We start from the raw sequence: 24075 nt of genomic DNA, 5'->3' as shown, positions 1-24075 counted from the left end.
TGTATGATCTGTTCTTCTGAGGTCTCCAGTGTCACAAATGCCAACCACCAAACAATCTGATTCATTCTTCGTGGTATCATGAACCAGGGAGTGGTCCTGAGGCGGGCCCTAACAGGGGAGGCAACAGCCTAGTGGTGTTGTTGCTGGCCTGTTAATCCAGAAACCCAGGAAATGTTCTGGGGACCCAGGGAATCCTGCCATAGTAGATGGTAGAATGTGAATTCAATAAAAATGTGGAATTCAGAGTCTAATGATGACTATGAATGCATTGCTAATTGTTGGGAAAAACTGGTTCACTAATGTTCTTTAGGGAAGGAAACTGCTATCCTTACTTGATCTGGCCTACATGTGACTCCAGATCCACAGCAATGTGGTTGACTCTTAACTGCCCTCTGGGCAATTAGGGATGGGCAATAAATGCTGGCCTAGCCAGTGACTCGCTCATCCCATGAATGAATTTTAAAAAAAAAAGCTGAATTAACTTGAAGTTGCATATGTCATGGGATGAAAGCACCGGGTATTAGACCTGTTCAAGTCCAAAATAATGCAGAGTAGGGCTGCTGTGCTGGAGCTCATCTGCTCCAACTGCTTTTTTTCCCCCTTTTTCTTTTTTTTTAAAACGTACTGACCTTGTCCTGAGCTTGGACGTGGAGGCGGCAACTTTGTCTGGCGGCAGTGAGAGCATAGGACACAGATCTTGACGGATCTGGAGCAGGGCCAAGGACAGGGACATTAGGCAGGCCTACCACGGGCTATGAGTGAGCCTAGCACAGACCTTGATATGACCCAAGGTGTGGACCTCATCGATCTCAAGACAGGCCTACACAGTCCTCAAGCAGGCAAGGATGGGGAGGAGACTGGGCCCAGCACAGACCTTGAGTGAGCCCCTACTTACTTTTCCAGAGCAGGCATAGGACCTGCAATCGGTGGCTACAATATCAGCAGAGGCAACGTCAACAAGGTAGGCCAGTGGCAAGAGATGGCATGCAAGGATTGGTGACTTTGTTCTTGGTTTGCTCCAATGCTGGTGGCAGCACAGCAGTGGTGGAAGGGCATCATGGCAGTGTCGATGAGGTGGGCCCAGCAGTGAGAGACATGACTCTGACATTGTTTGGGTCGAGTAGGTGGCGGAGGAGTATAGGCCCAATGGCAAATTTGGCATCTAAGGAGTGGCAACTTCGATGTTGGTTGTGTCCAGTGTAAATGGGATCGAATTAGTGGCAGCACAGGCATCATTGACGGTGATGATCTGGCTCAGGACTGATGGACTCTCTTCAAGCTAGATCTTTCTTATTCTAAAATTATCCTAATTGGCACCGTATCATGGCGACAAACGATAGCTTTTCACTGTATTTTATTGTATTCTTGCCAGTAATGAAATCAAAATCAAATCCCTCTGATTTTCTTATCCACTGCACAGACCTCTGAGGCCGTGCAGTTTAGTAAGAACATTGTGAGAGTATAGCAGGCAAAACCAGCATTTGTTGCAATCCCTAATTGCTCTTGAAGTGGGTAGCTTGGATGTGACGAGTGGGATCCCCTAGTTACACAGTGCATTGGGAGACCGCATATTGAATACTGCACAAAATTGGAAATTGCTGGAAAAACTCAGCAGGTCAGGCAGCAATCTATTAATTATTACTTTCTTCCCCCCCCCCCCCCCCCCCCACACCCAACCTTTTCTTAGCAATAATCAGTTCTGAAGATGGGTTTCAGGTTCAGTGACATCAACTCTACTTTCTCTCCACAAATGCTGCCTGACCTGCTAATTTTTTCCCAGCAGTTATTTCTGATTTTGAGCATCTGCAGTTCTCTGGGTTTTTTAAACTTAAATACTGTGTCAGTTTTGGAACCTTATTGAAGAAGGCTGTAAATGTGTTGGGGGGAGTTCAGTGGAGGTTTCCTAGATTGATTCCTGCAATGAGTGGGTTAGCTTAATAAGAAAGATTGGACAAGTTTTCATTAGCGTTTAAAAGAGCTAGGGTGATCTAATTAAAGTTTATAAGATTCTGAGTGATCTTGACAAGATGGGCATGGAAAGAATGTTTGCTGTTCTAACTGAGCTCAGAACTTGAAGATACTGTATTTTAACATTGGGGGCTATCCTGTTCAAGACAGATAAAGGGAATTGTTCTTTTCTCTCAAAGACTTGTGGTACTTTGGAACATACTGTGCATTAGGAGGAACTGGAAATGGGGATCATTGAATATTTTAAAGACTGATGTAGCCAGATTATAATTAGGTAAAGGGATGAAAGGATACTAGGGAGGAGATGGTGGGATGGTAGTGAAGAATTTGAAACACACATTGATCAGTCATGATTTTATTGAGTAGTCGAGCAACCTTGAAAAGCTGTGTAGCTTGTGTGGCAAATAGATTTTATTGCAAGCGGAATTGCGTGTAAAAGTAGAGTAACAAAAACAAAGTTGCTGGAAAAGCTCAGCAGGTCTGGCAGCATCAGTGAAGGAAAAAAGAGTTAACGTTTCGGGTCCAGTGACCCTTCCTCGGCAGGGTCCCAAAAGGTTGACTCTTCTTTTTTCCTTCATGGATGCTCCAGACCTGCTGAGCTTTTCCAGCAACTTTGCTTTTGTTCCTGATTTACAGCATGCGCAGTTCTTTCGGTTTTTATAAAAGTAGAGTAGTCTTACTGCAGCTGACCCCGGTGATATTTAATCCATATTTAGACTATTGTGAACAGTTTTGTACTAGAAGCAGTTCAGAGGTGATGCGCACATACCATTGGGAGGAAGGGATTAGTTCATATGGAAAGGCTAAACAGACAGCGCAGGGGTTGACCAATCTGCATGTTTCACTTAGACTGACCGGCAGTCACCCATAGCTTATCTCCCAGCTTGCTCCTGACTGGTGGTGTGACCGTGTCTCTGAATTCGTCTAACAATGGTGCTATGTTTAACCATCTCTCTTGCCCATTTATTAATGATCCAGTCTGTAGAAATATCTTTCCACCTATGTCTTGAGATGGGATGCTCTTTGTTGAACACACAATTTTGAAACGAGTAAAACATTTAGAGATGAAATGAAGTTCCCATTAGAAAATGAAAGTGGTTTTGCATATGTTGATTTAAGTATCTAATGTACTGTTTCTTTTTTCTTAAATAGGTTTAAAATTTATGGTGGACTTGCTTTACTTTCAGTTTGCATCTCAGACCAAAAACTTAGACGAGTTTTAGAGTTGATTGATAGTATTCCTAAACCAAGAAGTAATTCACCACCACCATCCTTAAAATCCCGTCAGGTAGGCTTAAAACTTTGCATTTCAAGTGAAATATGTGCAGAATGCTGTCAAAAAGTAGTAACTTCTTCGTTGTAGAAAGCATGTTTTGCAAACAAAACGTAATATCTAAGATAACACGGTGTAGAGCTGGATGAACACAGCAGGCCAAGCAGCATCAGAGGAGCAGGAAAGCTGACGTTTCAGGTCGAGACCCTTCTTCAGAAATGAGGAAGGGGATTCTGAAATAAATAGGGAGAGGGGGGGAGGCGGATAGAAGATGGATAAAGGAGAAGATAGGTGGAGAGGAGACAAACAGCTCAAAGAGGTGGGGATGGAGCCAGTGAAGGTGAATGTAGGTGGGGCGTTAGGGAGGGGCTAGGTCGGTCCAGGGAGGACGGACAGGTCAAGGAGGCGGGATGAGGTTAGTGGGTAGGAGATGGAGGTGGGGCTTGAGGTGGGAGGAATGGTTAGGGAGGCGGGGACTAGCTGGGCTAGTTTTGGGATGCAGTTGGAGGAGGGGAGTTTTTGAAGCTTGTGAAGTCCACATTGATACCCTTGGGCTGCAGGGTTCCCAAGCGAAATATGAGATGCTGTTCCTGCAGCTTTCGGGGGGCGTCATTGTGGCAATGCAGGAGGCCCAGGATGGACATGTCGTCCAAGGATTGGGAGGGGGAGTTGAAATGGTTCACGACTGAGAGGTGTAGTTGTTTGTTGCGAACTGAGCGTAGGTGTTCCGCAAAGCGGTCCCCAAGCCTCCGCTTGATTTCCCCGATGTAGAGGAGGCCAGAACGGGAACAGCGGATACAGTATACCGCATTAGCAGATGTGCAGGTAAACATCTGTGATGTGGCAGGTCGTCTTGGGGCCTGGGATGGGGGTGAGTGGGGAGGTGTAAGGGCAGGTGTAGCACTTGTTTCAGTTGCAGGGAAAAGTGCTGGGTGTGGTGGGGCTGGAGGGGAGTGTGGAGCAGACAAGGGAGTCACGGAGAGAGTGGTCCCTCCGGAAAGCAGATGAGGGTGGAGAGGGAACCATGTTTTTGGCAGTGGGCTCAGATTGCAGATGGCGGAAATGTCGGAGGATGATGCGTTGGATTCAGAGGTTGGTGGAGTGGTACGTGAGGATGAGGGGGATTCTGTTTTGGTTATTGTGGGTAGGGGGTGTGAGGGATGAGTTGCAGGAAATGCGGGAGACACGGTCGAGGGCATTTTCGACCACTGTGGAGGGGAAGTTACGGTCCTTTGAAAAAAGAAGACATCTGGGATGTCCGCGAGTGGAATGCCTCATCTCGGGAGCAGATGTGGTGGAGGCAAAGGAATTGGGAACAGGGGATGGCCTTTTTGCAGGAAGGTGGGTGAGAGGAGGTGTATTCTAGGTAGTTGTGGGAGTTGGTAGGTTTGAAATGGATATCGGTTTCCAGGTGGATGCCAGAGATGGAGACAGAGGTCCAGGAAGGAGAGAGAGGTATCAGAGATGGCCCAGGTGAACTTAAGGTTGGGGTGGACGGTGTTAATGAAGTGGATGAACTGTTTGAGCTCCTCGTGGGAGCACGAGGCGGCGCCGATACAGTCATCAATGTAACGGAGGAAGAGGTGGGGGATAGGGCCAGTGTAGCTTTGGAAGAGGGATTGTTTCACGTATCCTACAAAGAGGCAGGCATAGCTTGGGCCCATGTGGGTACCCATGGCCACCCCCTTTGTCTGTAGGAAGTGGGAGGAATTGAAGGAGAATTTGTTGAGAGTGAGGACATGTTCAGCTAAGCGGATGAGGGTGTCAGTGGAGGGGAACTGGTCGGGCCTGCGGGACAGGAAGAAGCGGAGGGCCTTCTTTAGGCCATCTGCATGGGGAATATAATATTTAACTTAATGCAAATTACTATTTTGGAGTAATTTTAAATTAACACCCTTTTGTAAATTTCTCTGGGATGAATAATTTTTCCAGGATTTACTTGAAGGGTAAATATGTTTTGAAGTAAATTGGAAACTATAATTAGAGTCTAGTTAATTTTCTCATTTGATGTTTGAAATTTGTTTAGACGCAGAAAGTATCACCTAATATGACGCCACGGTCTGTTCAAAAAAGAGCAGTACACAAGGACCTATACTCTTCTGTTCTGAGTATGGCAGGTAAGATTTGCAAGAATATAGCATTAAGATACAAACCCTTTTGCAACATCTCCACCTTCCAAGTAAACATGCGCCACCTTTTGATACATGAACTAATTTCGTGTCTGTCTTTCTTGGGACAGTTCATTCTACCTTTTGACTTTCTGAATAAGAAGCTGGATTTAGCTGGATTTACTTTTACTGCTAATCATTGTTTCTTTTATATTTATCGTCTTGCCCAGTTACATACTTGATTGTAGGGAATGTAACTTAAGTTTGTCCAGTTCTTTGCAATTAAATCCCTTCACACCAAGCATGTTGATGTATCAGGCACAGTAATCTTGTAAAGTTGGGTACTCAAAACAATGTGTCCTATATGATGTTTGACCACATCTTTTATATTCTATATCTAATGATGAAGCTTATTATCCCATTGGCTTTTGCTTTTGGGACCATGTAGTGTACTAATGCATCTGTATTGCTTTGTTAATCCCGTGCATCTGTGTATTTCAACCTTTCGCTCGGCTCCTGCAACCCCCATGCTTCAATTTTTGTACTGTATTTCCACCTGCAATTCTTGAATTGACTCCAAAGTAGAGAACATTTGCTACAAGTTTAGGTAAATGTGTCATTATTCTGCCTAAAAATTTAATTTACTTCTGCACTTTTTTCAGTAGTTGTTGTTCGTCTCACATGATTAATTTTATTCCTTTATCAAAGCCATTAATGGATGTTTTGCAGTGTTAACAGCCTTCTATAATTGTTGTCAAACTAATTCACAATTTAAATATTTTACAGACCTATCTTTACTATTTTTGTAGTATCAATTTTAAAAATTTCAGAGCATGAAAAGAATAAAAGCTGCTTTGAGTAACAAAGAGCCCGTGTGAATTGACTGTAGAACTGAAATGAACCAGTCAATGAGTCACTCCATTTGTTTTGTGAAATAGAATTGCACCCAAGCTGAAACATGTTGCCCTTCAGGTTATTGCATTTTCACCTTTGATTTCCACTTTCCTTGGGCTGAGTGCCAAAGTTTACTTCTGTTTGAACTGAAGTCTGCTTTGTATACACCAACGATCTATCTAATGATAGTTATCCCAGTCACCCAAGACAAACTTTTGCTTTTGGCTTACTGGACTTAACAAAACTCAAATGTACTGTAAGTATGATGTCCCCAAGGCCATGTATAACTGCCTTGGAAATTGCTAGTTCTGAACTTGTATTCTGTTGCAATGAAGGCCAGTATACTGTTTGCCTTCCTAATTGCTGGCTCCACCTGTCTGTCTACTTTTATTGACTTGTGTACAAGGGCGCCTAGAAATGTTTGTACTTCCACGTTTCACAATATGTTACCATTTAAATAATGCCCTTCCTTTCAGTGCTAATGTTGTAACTGGTATTTGCCATGTGTTTGCTCACGTGTTCAACTTGACTAAATTACCTTGAAACCTCATTACATCCTCTTTACAACTCTCAATCCTGCCCAGTTTTATATTACCAGCCAACCTGGAAATGTTTCATTTTGTTCCCTCATCTAGGTTTATTTCCTGTCATGAATAGCTGGGTCCCAAGTTGTCACTACCTGCCACTTGGAAAAAGACCTCATTTATTCCCTCTGACCCCTGTCTGTCAATCAAGTCTCAATCCCTGTCAATATATTATCCCCTGTCCCATGTGATTCTATGTGGCTCACTGTTTTGTGGAACTATCAAAAGACTACTTAAAAATCCAAATATATCACATTCACGGGTTCTCCATTATCTATTCTACTGTTTTCCATCTTCAGAAAATCCAGTAGATTTGTTAAGCATGATTTTCCTTTCAAAAATCCATGCTGACTTTGTCCAATCCTGTTAAAGAAACAGACGGTTAGATGACATTTCTTCTTCTTAACTCAACTATCAAGTGGGCAGTTGTAGGAATCTCAGACTGTAAGAGTTGATAGAAGTCTCAGGTCCATCATAGCTGGAAAGAAGTATATGAGCCCTTCAGTACTCCAAGGAGAATGACTAAGAAAAGTAATTTTGAATAGAAAAACTAGAATTAAGATAGCAGTGAAACTTCACTGGGATTGCGATGTTGTAAAATAAATTGCTGGAAAAAGATGGTTGAATCATTTTACAATTTAAGATGTTTCTAAATTACCTTGAATTGAGTTTTTTTGTATTATAAACTTATGTTCTTTTGTTAAGAGAACATTGATAGCTCTGTGTGAATGTGTTAGGGACTCAACAGCAAGGTAACCAAACTGCAAAACTAAAACTTACGATCTATCAAGCCAGGTTTCACTCTTGAGAAAATATGCCCCTTATGCCTAAATCAAGATCGGTAGCAACTCTTGAGTACCATCCCCTGGGAAAATTGATTGTGTTAAGCCCAAACAACAACCATGCATCGTCACTTTTAACTGGAAGTTAGCAATCTTTGTATCTATGCTGCCACAGTTCCATTTGTTCCAAGAGCTTCTCCTTTACTGATAATCTGTTTTGTGGGCCTTTATCAAATATATTTTTGGTTATTTTCAGAATCCCTTTTCAAATTTTTAAACCATTTCAATCTTGGTCTTCCTCTAACTTAGTCCATGACTATCCATAAACTACTAGCTTCTGAAAGAAGGCATATGTTCCTGAAAGTGAAACACCTGAAAATTAGAATGTTTCGATAATAAACTAAAATCCAGATTAGTTTATGGTTAAGTAACCGAGACAATCTCAGTTGTTGTAGAAAACCTGTGTAAAGTCCTACGATAGCAGTTCCTACTATCTCTAAAGTTCAAACATGCTTTACTTTCATATAGTGCATAGCCCTCATTCGCATTTAAAATTTATATCCTCTGTTCTGTTTGTAATTTTACCTATTAACTTGCATTTTAGCGTGCCTTTGATTTTTTTTCCCTATTTTTAGCCATTTGCTTTTCTGAAATTGAGTCTAATATTACTTGCTTTATATTGTCAAAAATTATCTCTTAGTTGCTGCTAGTATTTTTCTTTTCTCATAACCAAGCCACAGTTTTTACTGTCTGTGGGTTTTCACCGGGCGCTGTGGTTTCCTCCCATAGTCCAAAGATATACAAGTTAGGTGGATTGGCCATGCTAAATTGCCAGTAGTTTTCAGGGATGGTCAGGCTAGATGGATTAGCCATGGTAAATGTGGGGTTACAGGAATAGGCTACGGGTTGTTGGGAGGTCCCTCCAGACTGTAGGGATTCTATGATTCTAATATTGTAACATTTATTAACATTGTGCCATGTTTCATATCACTTCAGAATACACTTAGTCCTCTTGCATCATAAATTAATTTGCTACCCACAGATCCACATACTCACAAGGTTGGCCCCAGACCCAAATTATTTTTCCCCCAACTTGATGGGCCCCAACAAATCGCACAATCCTCTCTGGTAGCGGATTTCTAAAATAGCACAATCCACGATTTTGTTATTCCTGGTTGGTCTGTATCCCTATCCGTCATAGGATTTGGTGGAAACAAGTTATTCCCTTATTGAGTTTATATACATCATTAAAAATTCCATTCAAGGTTGGGGATTATTGGAGGTGAGCTAGGAAATTTTAAACTAGTATACTATTGAATGGTAAAAATAGCTTTACTTTCAAACAGAATGAACTGAATTAAGTTTTCAAGAAGAATATCTTGTTTATATCTGCATTTCTGTTAATAAAGATTCATTTTTCCCCATAGAGCACATTTGTCTGTTTTAAAATTCCCTATGCAAAATTTGTAACCAGATTTAACTTTCATAGATTCAGACGATGAATTCTATGATGCTCCAAGCTCACCTGTGGATGAAGCACCATTTCTGCCAGCCAAAGCTATTTCATTACAAAGGTCAGAAAGTATACGCCAGAAACAATTGAGAAAGCAAGAATCTATGAAAAATATGACTGACTTCCAAATGCAATTTGAAATATCAAAGGTAATTATTTTAACTATTCAAGACATGCTTTTCCTTTTTAATGCCTGAAATTTTACTGATGTTGAACTAAGTTCTCATTTTGGAAAGCTTCAGGCTTATTTTCAGAACAATAATTTTGCCAACACCTGTTTTTTAACCCTAACCCTGAGGTGGGATTTTTTGGATGTCTGGGTTCCCCACCTCGCTGCCTGAAGAGTCAGAGGGGAATGCATCCCTGCTGATCATGGCACCCTGCAGCCATTCATTTCTCTAGGTGCATTTATTGGCTGGAGATCCAACTTACATTTCTCACTCAGGCAGAAAGCCCACCTCAAAGGGGCAAGCCCGCCTCAGAAAGGGGCTAGCCCATCTACTTGGGAGCAGCGCTGCAGTCAATAACAGTAGTGGCCAGGACTGGAAACACAGTAACCAGATATAAGTCCCAGAGTCTTGGAGCAGGCAAGTACGGGTTCTCATACCAGATATAGGTGTCTTGATTGAGAAATCAAATGGACCTGGGGGAAGGGAATAAGAGTACCCATGGTGGCGATGTGTGTGGGATAGAAAAGGGGCCCTTTGAAGGAAGCTCTTCTTCCTATATGCCTAATGTTTAACATCCAATTAGAAAATACAATTATTCACAGAAACAAAAATAATAACCCCTTCTGAGATTCTGTATCAATTATTGTTTCAAGACGTTCCTGTGACGTGTTTTAGGATATTTGTATTATATGAAAGGTTACATATGAATACAAGTTGTTGTTTCAGCAAATGTTTCTTGTGTTGTGTATTGTCCTTTTTATCTGATCATTTGGTTCTAACTAGGTATTCACCATGAGTAAAAGAGACATGTAACCAAAGCTTTTTGTCTTGCATTCATAAGGACTGCAACACAGTAAAGCCAATTTTAAGAGGAGAATAACGATTATACAAAATGAGGAAAGGGTTATGGAGCAGCGACTGGCTATATCCCTCCCCATGGCAGTGCTTTAATCAATTGGTGTCACCTTGCCAGGTTGAATTTAACTTGTAAACCTAGTGCTAATCATAGTTCAAGCAATCAGAACCAACATTTTAGGCTGTACAAATTATTCTCTTCTTCCAGTTGGTTTTCTTGCCTTTCACTCCTGATGAATGAAAAACTAAATGCTTTAATTTCACATCTCTTAGCAAAGTTTAAGTTCTGTACTACCAAGCAATTAATTGTAGATTACCCTGAAACACAGTTTGTTGCCGTTTGGCCATCTTTTGGATAGATTAATACTCTGACCTAGATGTCCTGCACTGTATAAAAGTATATTGGGATAGCACACTTCAAATTTTGAATTTGTGAAATGAATTATTCATACAATGTAATGTTATTGACGAGGGATATATTTATTGTCTATCACTGTGATACCTGTCCAAGTGATGTAGGTAAACACAGCACTGCTGGCAAGGGCATTCCAGGTTTTTGACCCAGTATCAATGAAGGAACGGGGCTTTATAATTCTGTAAGGCAGAACGGTGTGTGAATTGCATGGGAGCTTTCAAGTGGTGGTTTTCTCATGCTTTTGCTGCCTGCTTCTGGCCCATATCCCTCCAAACCCTTCCAATTCATATATCCATCCAAATGTTTTTTAAACATTGTACTTGTACCCACATCCACCTCTTCATCAGGAAGTTCATTCCACAAGCGAACCACCCTCTGTTTAAAAAAAAAAAAAAAAATTGGAATTCATGTCTTTTTAAAATCTCTCTCTCCTCTCACCTTAAAATGAGCTCCCTCGTCTTGAAATCCCCCATCTTAGAGAAAATGCAACTACCATCAACTCTCTATACCTCTCATTATTTTATAAACTTTTATTAGGTCACTTCTCAACTTCCTGTGCTCCAGTGAAAAAAAAGTCCCAGTCTATCCGATTTTCTTTATAACTCAAATCCTCCATATGCAGTAACATCCTGGCAAATCTCTTCTGAACCCTGTCCAGCTTGATAATATCCTGACTATAACTGGGCGACCAGAACTGGACATAGTATTCCAGAAGAACCTCACCAATGTCCTGTACAGCCTCAACAACGCCTATGCTCAAAGGACTGAGCAATGAAGGCACTGTGCCAAATGCCTTTTTAACCATCGTGTCTATATGTGACATAAATTGTAAAGAATTATGTACCTGCATCCTTAGGATCCCTCTGTTCTACAACACTACCCAAGGCCCTACTACTAATTGTATAAGTCCTACCCTTGTTTATTGTACCAAAATGCAATATCTTGCATTTATCCAGCTTGAACTCCATCTGCCATTTTTCAGCCCATTGACCCATTTGATCAAGATCGTTTGGTAATCTTAGAAAACCTTCTTCAATGTCTACAATGCTACTGCTTCTGGTATCATCCACAAACTTACTAACCATGTCTTCTATATTCTCATCCAAATCGTTTATATAAATGACAAACAAAAAGGGACCCAGAACCAATCCCTGTGGAACACCGCTAGTCACAGGCCTCCAGTCTGAAAAGCAACCCTCCACCATTACTCTGTCTCCTAGCATTAAGCCAATTATATATCTGATTGGCAAGCTCACCCTGAACCCCATGTGACCTAACTTTACTAATTAGTCTACTAACCGGAACCTTGTCAAAGGCTTTACTAAAATCTAAACAAACAACGTCTACTGCTCTGCCATCATTAACCTTTTTGGTAACTTGCTCAAAAAACTCAATCAAGTTTGTGAGACACGATTTTCCTCACAAAAAACCATGCTGACTATCCCTAATCAGTTTTTGCCTCCCTAAATGTCCGTAAATCCTATCTTATTATAATCACCTCCAACAATTTACCCATAACCGAAGTCAGCTCACAGGTCTGTAGTTCCCTGGTTTCTCCTTATGACCTTCCTTAAACAAAGGTATAACATTCGCCACCCTCCAGTCATCAGACACCTCACCCGTAGTTATAGATGATGGAAATATTTCTGCAAGGGGTCTCATAATTTCCTCACTTACTTTCCACAACATTCTGGGAGGCATTCGATCAGGTCCTGGAGATGTATCCACCTTTATATTCTCCAAGACCTCCCAAACTTCCTCTTTTGTAATGTGAGCTGTTTTTAAAACATCAAAGTTTATTTCTCTGCATTCTCTAGACTCTCTTTCTTTCTCCACAGTAAAAACTGATGCAAAATATTCATTTAGTATCTCTGAACCTCAGGAGATAAGAATGTAAAGACGACCTCCTCCCTGATCTTTAAGGGGCCCAACCCCCTCTCTAGTTACCCTCTTGCTCTTAATGTATTTGTAGAATCTCTTTGGATTATCCTTTAATTTTATCTGCCAGTACTGTCTCATATGCCCTCTTTGCCTTCCTGATTTCTCTCTCAAGAATGCCCCAACACACTTTATATTGATTAAGAGAGATTCAATTGAACTAAGTTGTCTATATTTTTAAAAAAGTTGACTTTTATTCTTGACTAGAACCACAATATCTTTATTTATCCATTGTTGCTTAATCTTACCAACCCTACCATTCACCCTAGCAGGAACAAAATGCCTCTGAACTCTCATCATCACACTATCTTGAGCGCCTCCCACTTGTCAGACATCCTTTTAACTGCCAACAGTCAACTCCAATCAACTTTTGAAAGTTCTTGTCTCATACCATTAAAATTTGCCTTACTCCAATCAAAAACTTTAACTTCTGTGGAAAGCTTATCCTTTTCCATAACCATTTTGAAACTAATAGAATTATGATCGCTAGACCCCAAGTGTTACCCAACTTTTACTTCATTCACCTGCCCTGCCTTTATTGTCCAAAAGGAGGTCTAATTTTGCTCTTTCTCTAGTCAGCATCCACATAGGGATAAAGAAAATTTTTTCGAGCACGTTTGAAAAATTCTTCGCCATCCAAACCTATGATAGTCCCTGTCAATGTTTAGAAAATTAAAATCTCCCATTTTCATAACCTTATTATGCTCTCATATATCTGAGATCTCCCTACATATTTGTTTCTGAATTTCTCTTACTGTTGGGGGGCCTATTGCACAATCCCATCAAAGTGATCCATCCTTCCTTATTTGTAATTTCTATTCATATTTTCACTGGACAGCTTTTCAGAAATATGTTCCCTAGATACAGCAGTAATGTATTGCTTAATGAAAAATGCCATGTCCTCTCCTTGCCTCCTATTCTATCCTTCCTGTAGCATCTAAAACAAGGAACATTGAGCTGCCAGTCTTGTCCATCTCTCAGCCAAGTTTCTGTCATAGCAATGATGTCCTAATCCCATGTTCTTAAACATGCCCTGAATTCGTCAACCTTGCCTGTAAAATCCTTACTTTAAAATAAAAACAACTTAGTTCTTCAGAGTTACTATATACTCTGGCTCTCTCTTGTCTTTCTTTTCCAATTGATGCGCTCTCCTCACATTCAGAACCTACCCCATCAATCCTTCCACTTGTATTGCTAGAATTCCTCCACTCGCCTTCTCTATCAGTATAAAGTCTCCCTTAATAGAATGAGCAAATCTCCCTGCCGTGATATTGGTCCCTTTCCAGTTTAGGTTAGACCCATTCTTTTTGAACAGGTCTTTTCTATCCTAAAAGACATTCCAATTGTCCAAAAACCTGAATCCCTGAACAATACACCAGCTCTTCAGCCATTGATTTATCATCTTTTAACCTTTTGTTCCTTCCCTTGTTTGAGTTTGACATTGGGAGTAAACCAGAAATCACTACTTTTAAGTTTTTTTTTAAATCTTCTACCTAACCTCTTAAATTCACTCTGTTCTGCTTTAATTTTTTTTCCTAAATATGCCATTCCTACCAATGTGTAGAATAATTTCTGGCTTCTCAATCTCACCTTTAACAATATGCTTGAAACATTTAGAAACATCCTTAATCCTAACACCAGGAAAGCGAAAAACCATCCTAAGTTTACACTCGCTGCCACATAATTGCCGATCTATGCCCCTGACAGAAGAGTCCCCTGTAACAATAATTCTATTAAATCTTGTCAAACGCTGCCTAACATAAGAATCGTTTCGAGTGTCCAATAACTGACTGGCCCTTCCATTTTCCTCAGAGAGACTATCCCCTTCAACTGTTCCAAAAACTGAATATTTATTTGATAGAGGATTAGCCACTGGAGACTTTTGAACTACCTTCTTACCTTTCCTGACAGTCACCCATCTATCTGACTGATCCTGCTGGGTAATAACTTTTCTAAAACTACTAGCCATCTCATTCTGTACCTTTTAAATGTGGCCTTAATAACATTGATCTTTGCACAGGTTGACTAGGAAATACCTACACTCACTGATTAGGGCTCTTTCTTGCATTGTGGTAGGGCCAGGTTTAAGTCCCACCTGCTCCAGAGATATATAATAACAGCATCTCTGAACAGTTTGATAAAAATATCTATGCTCATTGATTAGGTCTGGCCTCCTGGGAGCATAGTCAACCTTTTAAAGCAAGTACCTTCTTGTCATGTGCATGAATAATAGTTTTGGAAAAAAAAGGCTTGAATAGAACCAGCCATAACAGCTACACTCTACAAATTGCAATTGATATTATGGTCACAGTACATTTTGTAATATACCATTGATCTCCAGAATTAGTTATAAAATGGGAGAGATTTCTTTTTGTGTTGCCTCTCCCAACATTAGAATAATATAGCAAAAAAAATGTCTTTCAGCCAGTGAGGTTAGGCCATCTGTTTGATAGAGTATCAATTTCTTGCTCTGTCCCCAGAGGAGTTTCTTTATATCTGAAACTTCTGGAGTCTACACATGCACGGGACTGTGTGAAATTCCAGAATTTGCTACCACTGCTTCTCTGGAGGGTCAGTTATAAAGACAAGGCCCATAAAGGGTATACATGACAGCCCACTAACCAAGGCTTGGGCCTCTAGGGGGCTCATTGTGCTTGGCCCAGATGCAGCACCATGGGGGATTTCTGTGGCTGCTGTGTACAAAGGACTCAACGTAACCCCGCCCCTCCCCACCGCAGAACACCACAGTTAATGGGAAGTCATTGAACCGAGAACCAAATCCATTCTTGTGCTGTCAGCCTTGTTTTTTAAAAAAAAACTGAAACTAAAGTTTTATCTTGTTGAATGAGGTATAGTTAGGTTTTTAATGGCATTCTAAGGATATATTTGATGTTTAACCGCTTCAAAAGCTCCTGACAAGCAAATCCTATATTTCTGAATGGTCAATTTTTTCTCCAGTTATGATTTTTTTGAAAGATTCACTTTTTTCACAGATTTGTACGTCTTTGAATGAAAGAATCTAAAATAATCAAAACAATTTATTTAATTGTCTGAAAATTTTATTGAAATTGAAGGACTGTGTGCTTTTTGCTTCATGGTTTGCTCTGTTCGACGTGATTGGTTGGTTACCCTGTTGTTGCTGTCACTATTGCTGCGGAGCTTGACTTGATGGCAGTCAGGAAAGGGGAGGTTTTCACTGCCACAGTTATTAGATTGTGAGCAGCTTTTTTAAGGTCATCGTCATCTTCATTCGTTTCACTGCTGACTGCAAAGTCTGGGTCACTTATTAAATTTTTGCGCAACTGAATTCCTTCATGCAAAATATTGTTGGCTGCCCAATAGTATAAATTAAAGTTGACACAAAACCTAAGAAAGGGCATTTTAAAAAAGGAACTCAAAAATTGGGCTAGTAGATCCAGCTCAATTATTATATGGAATTTTTGACTTAAAATATACTTATTGCTAATTTTTATTATTTCAACAATATCTGTCTAGATGTCACTGGGAATCTGTCGTTATGTAGAGGATACTGAAGCCCCTGTGTTAGAACTGGAAATAGCCGGACTTGGTACAGAGCTTAAAATCAGAACGTATGATATGACTTCACGCACATTTCTGAAAGAAATCAGTTTAAAATGCCCTGAGCAGACAGGTAAGATGAAAAAGACTTCAGAAGTTTTCCAATATTATAATTGTATTAAGATTTGAAAGCTTTTTTTAAAAACAAAAGTACCAAATGATACCTATGAATACCCAGGCTCAAAAATAACACACTCAAATTTTTGGCTATAATTTTCATTTTCTGACTTGAGTTCTGGCAATACAATGTTAATAATTTATAAAGTGTTTCTAATTTCCAGATTGCTGCATTATATCTAGTCTTGAGTAGCCATTTAAATTTTGGCCTGTAATCTGTGATTTCACAAGTGGACCAGTTCTGATTTTCTTGATTGGTGCTATAGTGTGATGAGAATTGATGAGATGCATGCCAGAATGCAGTGGATTATAATAGTGATGTATTTAGTCATCAAGTCATAAAGCACAAACAGACCCTTCAGTCCGAATAGTCCATGCCGAACGTAATCCCAAACTAAACTAGTCCCACCTGTCTGCTCCTGGTCTGTACTTCTCCAAACCTTTCCTCTTCATTAGCCTATCGTTGTAATTGTACCCACATTCACTACTTTGTCAGCAAGTTCATTTCGCACGTGAACAATCCACTGTGTTAAAAAAAAATTGCCACTTGTATCTTTTTTTAAAAATCTCTCTCCTTTCACCTTAAAGTGCCTCCAGCCTTGAAATTCCCCATCCTAGGCAAAAGACAACTACTATTAACTCTATCTATACCTCTCGTTATTTTATAAACTTCTGTTAGGTCATCGCTCAACTTCCTATGCTCCAGTGAAAAAGTCCCAGTCCATCCAGCCTTTCTTTTAACTCTCACCCTCCATTTGCAGCAACATCCTGACAAATCTCTTCTGAACCCTCTCTAGTTTGATAATATCCTGCCTATAGCTGGGCGACCAGAAGAGGCCTCACCAGTGTCCTGTACAACCTCAACAACCCCTATGCTCAGAGGACTGAGCAATGAAGGCAAGCATGCCAAACATCTTTTTAACCATTGTGTCTATATGTGACATAAATTTTAAAGAATTATGTACCTGCACCCTTAGGGTCCCTCTGTTCTACAACACTACACAAGGGCCCTCCCACGATTTGTATAAGCCCTACCTTTGTTTGTTGTACCAAAGGCAATACCTTGCATTTACCCAGATTGAACTCCATCTGCCATTTTTCAGCCCATTGACCCATTTGATCAAGATCCCTTGGTAATCTTAGAAAACTTTCTTCAATGTCTACAATGCTACCGCTTTTGGTGTCATCTGCAAACTTACTAACCATGTCTTCTATATTCTCATCCAAATCATTTTATATAAATGACAAACAAAAGAGGACCCAGAACTGATCCCTGTGGAAAACTGCTGGTCATAGGCCTCCAGTCCAAAAAGCAACCATCCACCATGGCTGTCTGCTGCCTGCTGTTAAGCCAATTACATATCTGATTGGCAAGCACACCCTGAATCCCATGTGACCTAACTTTACTAATTAGTCTACCAAGCAGAACCTTGTCAAAGGCTTTACTAAAATCCATCTAAACAGTGTCTACTGCTGACAAAGGAGCAGCACTCCAAAAGCCTATGATTTCAAGAAAACCTGTTGGTCCATAACCTGGTGTCGTGTGACTTCTGACTTCATGCTGATTACTACCTACATTAGCTGCATTGTACTTCAACCTCAGTAAGGGGGCTCGGTAGCATTCCCACAACTGAGAGAGTTGGCCGAGTCCAAAAGAATATAACTACTGTACTGGGTCTATTGCCTGTGGTGAGGGGGAAAAGCATACTTGACTGCATTCTCATCAGTGTGCTTGTAGCGAAGGCATTTGTCCATGACATTATAGGTAGGAGTGACAACCATACAGTCCTTGTGGAGATGAAGTCTTGCCTTCAGTTTGAGGATACCTGCCATTGTGTTGTGTGGTACTGCTATTGTGCTGACTAGGGTAGATTCTGAATAGATCCAGCAACTCAAAACTGCACATCTGAGCTACTATGGGCCACCATCCACAACAGAATCGTATGGTTTTGCACACTGTCCACCCTTGAACCCTGGTTCAATAAAGACTGCAAAAGGCATGCTGAGAGCAGCAGCGGACATAGGGACAAATAAAGTGTCAACTTGGTGAGGCTACAAAACAGGACTACATGCATACCGAGCCAGAAAGCAGCATGTGCTAGACAGGTAAGCAACACCACAACCAATGGATCAAATGGTTCACAGTCCTGCCACATGCAGTCGTTAGTGGTGATTAACAACTACTTATTGTAATTTAATTTAACTCCTTTTCCACACATTCCACCAGCCTATGTCCCTTTTGAAGTTGATCACTATCCTCTAAGTTTTGTATTATCTACACATTTTGAAAGGGCAGTAATGGCCCCCTTCACTAAGTTTGGGTCATGAATGTGCCTTAAGAAATGCAAATGTGCTGTCACAGACCTGTGGGAAAACCTAGTCTTTACCTTCCTTCTGTCTCGATAAACACCATTCAGCACTGGTTGATGAGAGTAGGCTTATTTTGTATCCATGCTGCATCTATCTCTTTATTTCACGGGCAACACTTTGTTAACAAGCCTGTTACATAGTATTTTATTAAATTATTTAGGAAGCCTGGGAGCATCACATCAACCATTCTGATCAATGGTCTCTATCAACTCATCGAAAATCTGAAGTTAATTAAATTTGATTTTCCCTTAAGAAATTGATGCTGCTTTCCTAATTGAATTAGAATGAGCGCTATTCTCATGTGCTCAAATGAGTACAGTGAAAAGCTTACAAGTTGATGCTTATGTGCCGGACTTTTGTGTTCAGGCACCTGTTAGTTTTGCCCTGGATTGTTGTTTCTAAAAATGCGCCCACCACCAATGTTACTGGTCTGTAGTTGTTGGCTTATTCTTAATACTTTTTTTAATAAGGGGGCAACAGTTTCAATTCTTTTTACTTGTCTGGCAACATACCTGTATCTGAAAATTGCCAGATTATGGAGAGTGATTTTTACATTGTTACTGTTCATGTCTGTAATTAGAATAATTGCAACCTTGAGTTACAATTCTTTATTAATTGCTTCATCTTTCTTGAATTTCCTTGCAAATTTATTTCTCCCATATCTTTGCCATTAGTTGGTCAATTGAATACACCTAGTGATGTGTTGGGAGTTCTATTTGCTACCTGTGACCAAATATGTTCTGTGCCTTCCCACCTGCCCCAGACTTCTAGTTCAAGCACTATAAATCATAGAATCACTACAGTGTAGAAGCAGGCCATTCAGCCTATCAAGTCAGCACCAACCCTTTGAAGAGCCTCCCACCCAGACCCTCTCCTCTACCCTGTCCGTGTAACCCTGCATTTCCCGTGGCTAACCCACCCAACCTGCACATCCGTGGATAGTAAATGGCAATTTAGCATGACCAATCCCCTTAACCTGCACAGAGCACCTGGAGGAAACCCACGCGAATAAGGGGAGAATATTCAGACTCCACACAGAGTGTCGTCCAAGGCTGGAATTGAACCTGGATCCCTGGTGCTGAGAGGCAACAGTGCAAACCACTGAGCCACCGTGCTGCCCTTTAAATGCTCCTTCCTTAACCAGGAAACAAACCCAGGCTACAGTGGTGAGAGCACTGAATCCTAACCACTAGACTATCAGTGAAGACTAATATTATTCTTAATACAGCTACTCCTTTTTTTGTCTTTTCCTTTCTTAAATATCTTCTAACAGTAAAGGGGAAGCGATGGCACGGTAGTTTTGTCACTGGACTAGTAAGGTAATGCAAAACCAAGGTGATTCTCTGAGGTTTCTGGTCTGGATCTCGTCATTGTGCATGTTTTGATTCTGCACAACAGGTGACAGATATTCTCTGGTACATTTGTCAGGGCAATGCCTTGACCAATTAAAGTCAGCCTGCCTGGTTTACATTCGAATAAGCTCAACAGTTAACTGGAAGTCATAATCTAAATAGCTCATTCTCCAAAACATCAAGATGTCTTCTTTTATCAACAATAGTACCAAATGATTATTCATGAAACTTTATCGTGAAATCTGCTCCTGACAATCATTCACCAAGTTACTTTTTGATCCATCAGGGTGCATCCTTTCAAATTGGACATGGTGGAACCAGTCAGTTGGTCATTCATTTTATCAGTTTTTTTTTTAAACCTTTTGTTTAGTTGATCTATTTTTCAAATCAACCTGTTCAGAGGTGTTAATACACACTCTCTGGGGCAGGTGGGATGTGAACCTGGCTTTTTGATCCAGGGGAATTGACACTACCACTGTGCCACAGAAGTCCTCCACCAGTATATGTATTATGAGCGTATAAATTAGGAACAAGTGTAGGCCACTTAATCTATTCAACGATCCAGTAATATTGTGGCTCATATTTTTACTCCATGTTTTTCCAAGAATATATCTATCTCTTCTTGAAAAATATTCAGAAACTCTGCTTTTGCTGCCGTTTGAGGAAAAGTTCCAAAGATGCAGGACTGTTGGTGGGAAAAAATGATCATCTGCCTTAAAACGGTGACCTCTCATTTTTAAACGGTGACCCCTATTTCTAAACTTTTCCAGAAGAGGAAACACCCTTTCTATCTTCACCCTGATAAGATGATTCAAGATCTTGTATACTTCTAACTCTTCTAAATTCCAGCAGATGCAAGATTAGTGTACTTAATTCTTGCTCACAAGCCAACCTGCCAACTTTACATATTAGTCTAAGTCTTCTTAGACTACTAAGTCCTCTCTGAATTAGTTCCACTGCATTTATATCCTTGTGTAAGGAGATAGTTTTGCATTTCCTCACATTATATTTGATTTGTTCAATCTTTGATCGCTCCTTTAAATTACCTGGATTCATGGTGTCCCCTTCACCATTCATTTTTCTACCTATCTTTGTGTCATCAGCAAATGTTATTCAAGTCATTTATCAAAATTGTAGAAAATTGAGGCCCGATTGAGTGACGTATCACTTATTTCAACTTGCAAGCCAGAAAAACATCTATTTATGCCTGCTTGCTTTTTCCTGTTAACCAGCCAACTTTCTGTTCATACCAATATGACAACTTTTAGGTCTGCAGTAACCTTTCATGTGGCACTCTGACTCTGCCTGATTTACCTCGAATTTTAAGTGATCCTCTATGATGTCTTTAATAGTAGCTCCAAAAATCTTCTCTCTGGCAGATGGTAAACAAACTGGCCTGCAGTTTTTCTGCTTTTGCCTCCCTTTTTGAATAAAGGACTTGATTTTACTATTTTCTTTTCTAAAGAAACCTTCCTGAAAATAGGGAATTTTAGGAAATGAAAATTGATATATCAGTTATCCTACCTCATTACACAATGCAGGATCTATATCCTGCTTTCTAGCTCCAGGACATTTTATTCTTAAAACAAAATATCCTGAAAACATTTTATTATGTCTTAGGTTACCTTGCCTTTGCCCGTTTAATTTTTCAAGTCTTTATGTAGATTAAAATCCCCTATGATAAGCACCTTTCTGACAGGATCCCAATATTTCTTCTGTTACACTCCTTCGTATCATGTGGTTCCTCTTTGTGATCCTGTGCACCACTCTGTCAAGTGATTTCTTGCCTTTGTCAATTCTAATTTCTACTCAAACTGCTTTGACGTTCTACTTTCCTGAACTTGGGTCATCCCTCTGTATTATATTATTCAGTCATTAATTAATTGAACCACCTTGCCACCATTTTTGCTAGCTTCCTGCACTCCCTATTGTCACGTGGCTTTCACTGTTCAGATCTCAATATATACTCCCTTGAAACTCTCCACAATGTTCATCAAATTGCATAATTCTAAATAAGTACAATCAGTTAACCTCCTTTTTTGTTTTGAAATATTCTTGTGGAATTCCACCTGCGTTCAGTCATGGAGCTTCTCGTCTTTGCTTTAATTACTTTTGTAACCTTTAGCCTTACCTATTAATGTACTCTTTTCGGTTAGTACTATCTATCCCTTCCTGTTATGGTCTGTTTATAATTTCTCACATAAATACCTGTTTCCCTTGCTTGTCTGTACTCTGTGATTTACCACATCTCCCTAGATTTCATCCCTTTCCTCCAAGATTTAGTTTAACATCCTCTCTACTTCCCTCCTTATGCAGCTTGCAACAGCTCCAGAACAGTTCAGGTGTACGTTCTCTTTGCACTGCAGCCTGCAGTTTCCCCAGTACTGGTTCTAGTGCTCCATGAACCATAACCCACTTCTCCTGCTCTGGTTGTTGAATCACCTGTTCAGATGAGACAGATGATTTGCCCTATGCAGATGGTACTGAAGCATTTCAACTCAATTGAACATTTTTTAATTTGGGCTTTTGTCATTGAGTAATCCCACCTTTAAAAATTGACAGCCAATGTAAATCCAGTGCCTGTTAGAATTGTACATGATAGCGACTGATATTACCAGTAACACGTCACTCACATTTAACATTATAAAGTGGGAGACCTTAATGAGTACTCTTTGTCAGAACATCCATGTAAACATCCATTTCGAAGATTGCTGGCATGCCTGGTGACAGTAGGAAGATGTATGAGCAGTTGATACAGAATCTCAATTTATGGCTATGCAGCAAAAATATAACCAAAATTATGCTGTGCTCTTCAGATATGGTTTCCCTTTAGTTTTGCTGGTCTTGTGAATTATCCTGATAAGTGCAAGCCACAAATCTTCGACAATTTTTTTTTTTCCCCCAGCAATACAAAAGAAACATGATAGGCAAGTGCATTGGAGAATATAGGCTTCAGGAGGATGAAGGCACACACTAGGTTTTTGGTTGTTTATTCAGAGGCAAAGCTGGAGGCAGGCAGTCGGACAGTGTTGAGGTTGAAAGTGGTCCGTTTAATGGAGCTGTTATTGTTCCTTCAAAAAGATAGATAATACTGAAAGAACCAAAGAGATAATTTGGCAAACTAAGTTCTGACTGTAATCGCTTAAAAGGTATTTTTGTTGAAAGTACATAGAAATTATCCACCATATTCTGATTATAAAATATCTTTCAGATGCTGAAGACAAACCCATTTATATTATCACCACTCTGGACAATTGTGAAGATGATCTCCTTACTATTGAATATATTAAGGTATGCAATAATGTTTATAAGACAGCATTCGAACCATTTATTCCATTCATTTCTTTCTGTTGTGACTATTGCGTTTGTATCATTTAAATATCAAGCTTTTTCATTTTATCGTTAGTTTGTTTTGTGTCTTTCTACTTCTGTGAATTTTCTAATGTACAACCTATCACCTAAATTTCAATTTTATTCGCAAATGCACTGGAACAATAAAAGACATCTGCACCATTTAGCTGCAATTGTGTAACTATATACCCATAAATTGGTAACATCACTAAATATAGGCATTCAGTAAATTAAGCTTATTCATCCTGTTTTAAGCTTCAAGCATAGCCCTAATGTACACTGACTGGGGTAACTAATATTTTCAACATCCTCTTTGTTTGACATTCCTGATCTGCCTAGCTTCATGCAACTGAGCTCAGATTTCACTAATAAATGCAAGAATGTTCCTTTTCTTGGTCAGTTGTATTTTCACAGTGAGAGCATAAACATACATGTACGTTAGTTTTCCTCTTTATCCTACTCCACCTAAATTTTAACTACTTTTAAACTTGGGGTCATGAAAACACTGTAGTCATAACCTTTAGAGACTTTGCTCAGCTTTATTTGGCCAGGTGAGTATGGTCCACATTGTACACGCCTTGCATACGTTTTATTTTAAAACAAAACTTCCAAAGCCACAGGCGGCAGCTATATGCTGCATTCCCTTAGTAATGATTGTGTGTTGTAGCATTCAAGTGGGAAATATAAACTGCTGGTTTTTCATGTTCAGTTTTTCAAATTAGCTAAGAAGAATATATATCAATTTATGTTCCAGTAACCTTTTCTTGACAGAAAATGTGTTACAATTATCCGAGACATCGAGGTGC

At 40.0% G+C, this 24075-nt stretch overlaps 1 protein-coding gene across 1 annotated transcript in view; it reads left to right on the top strand.

The window, feature by feature from the left end:
- Positions 1–24075, top strand: part of vps13a (vacuolar protein sorting 13 homolog A) — a 330557-nt gene that overhangs the window by 128142 nt on the left and 178340 nt on the right. Inside the window, exons 23-27 of the mRNA XM_048593475.1 lie at positions 3121–3256; positions 5268–5358; positions 9099–9271; positions 15996–16152; positions 23130–23209. Coding sequence (XP_048449432.1) covers positions 3121–3256; positions 5268–5358; positions 9099–9271; positions 15996–16152; positions 23130–23209 — 637 coding nt within the window. The remainder of the gene's footprint in view (positions 1–3120; positions 3257–5267; positions 5359–9098; positions 9272–15995; positions 16153–23129; positions 23210–24075) is intronic.

This window comes from Rhincodon typus, chromosome 3 (genome assembly GCF_021869965.1).
Source record: "Rhincodon typus isolate 14 chromosome 3, sRhiTyp1.1, whole genome shotgun sequence".
NCBI classification, from domain to species: domain Eukaryota; kingdom Metazoa; phylum Chordata; class Chondrichthyes; order Orectolobiformes; family Rhincodontidae; genus Rhincodon; species Rhincodon typus.
The sequence above is the reverse complement of the archived record's forward strand: the minus strand, read 5'-3'. Positions and strand labels throughout refer to the sequence as shown.